General features: G+C 42.4%; 1 protein-coding gene across 1 annotated transcript in view; it reads right to left on the reverse strand.

Moving 5' to 3' along the window:
• LOC119590692 overlaps positions 1-714 on the reverse strand; it is a gene marked incomplete at its 5' end in the record, with an annotated part of 6,526 nt that overhangs the window by 1,093 nt on the left and 4,719 nt on the right. The window contains 1 exon segment of the mRNA XM_037939378.1: positions 1-176. Within this exon segment, the coding sequence (XP_037795306.1) occupies positions 1-176 (176 nt within the window).

The raw sequence follows: 714 nt of genomic DNA on the forward strand, positions 1-714 counted from the left end.
TACTCGTCAGCGATGCCGTTGGTGAACTCGCCGTGTCTTCTCCGCGGAAGCTTCGAGCTGAAGCTGCCATGGCTCTCGAGCTCCTCGCCGTTGGGAGCCACCTGGAAGCTGAACTGCCAGCCGTACGGAATCCGCGACAGGACGGACGCGTCGGAGGCCCCGGCGTCCGCGTCACGCTGCAAGAACGAGGTCGGGGATTAGTCGAAAGAACTCGGGAGGGAAAGGCGATTGCCTCTCTCTCGTCAGAGGGATGGATTATTCGGAATTAATCCACCACTGTCACTTCATCTCTTCCTCCCATCAATCTCATAACCGGAATCCTATCTCTAGTAGGCGATCACTGTCATGGTCACAATTATCACCAATTATCATCATTATTACCGAAAATATGATAATCAGCAATCATTAATATCCCGAGATCAAATTACTGGCAGTTACTTACCTTTGCTTTTGTTAATATTCTTTTGATTTTTTACAGGGACAAAATTCGAAACCGGGATATCTGGATTAATAAATATACAGACAGAAATGCGAAATATAATACAAATTTCTTGGTTGTTTATTTGTTACTGTGTCCTTGTAGGTTTTTAGAACACCTATGTCTCATCCTTATCAAAAAAGAAAAACAGAAAAAAAACAAGATAGAAAGAAAAAATGTTAAAGGTGTAACGAAAAAAAAAAAAAAATACAAAGGACATTGCTTTCCTTATATTC

This window comes from Penaeus monodon, chromosome 27 (genome assembly GCF_015228065.2).
Source record: "Penaeus monodon isolate SGIC_2016 chromosome 27, NSTDA_Pmon_1, whole genome shotgun sequence".
Taxonomy (NCBI): domain Eukaryota; kingdom Metazoa; phylum Arthropoda; class Malacostraca; order Decapoda; family Penaeidae; genus Penaeus; species Penaeus monodon.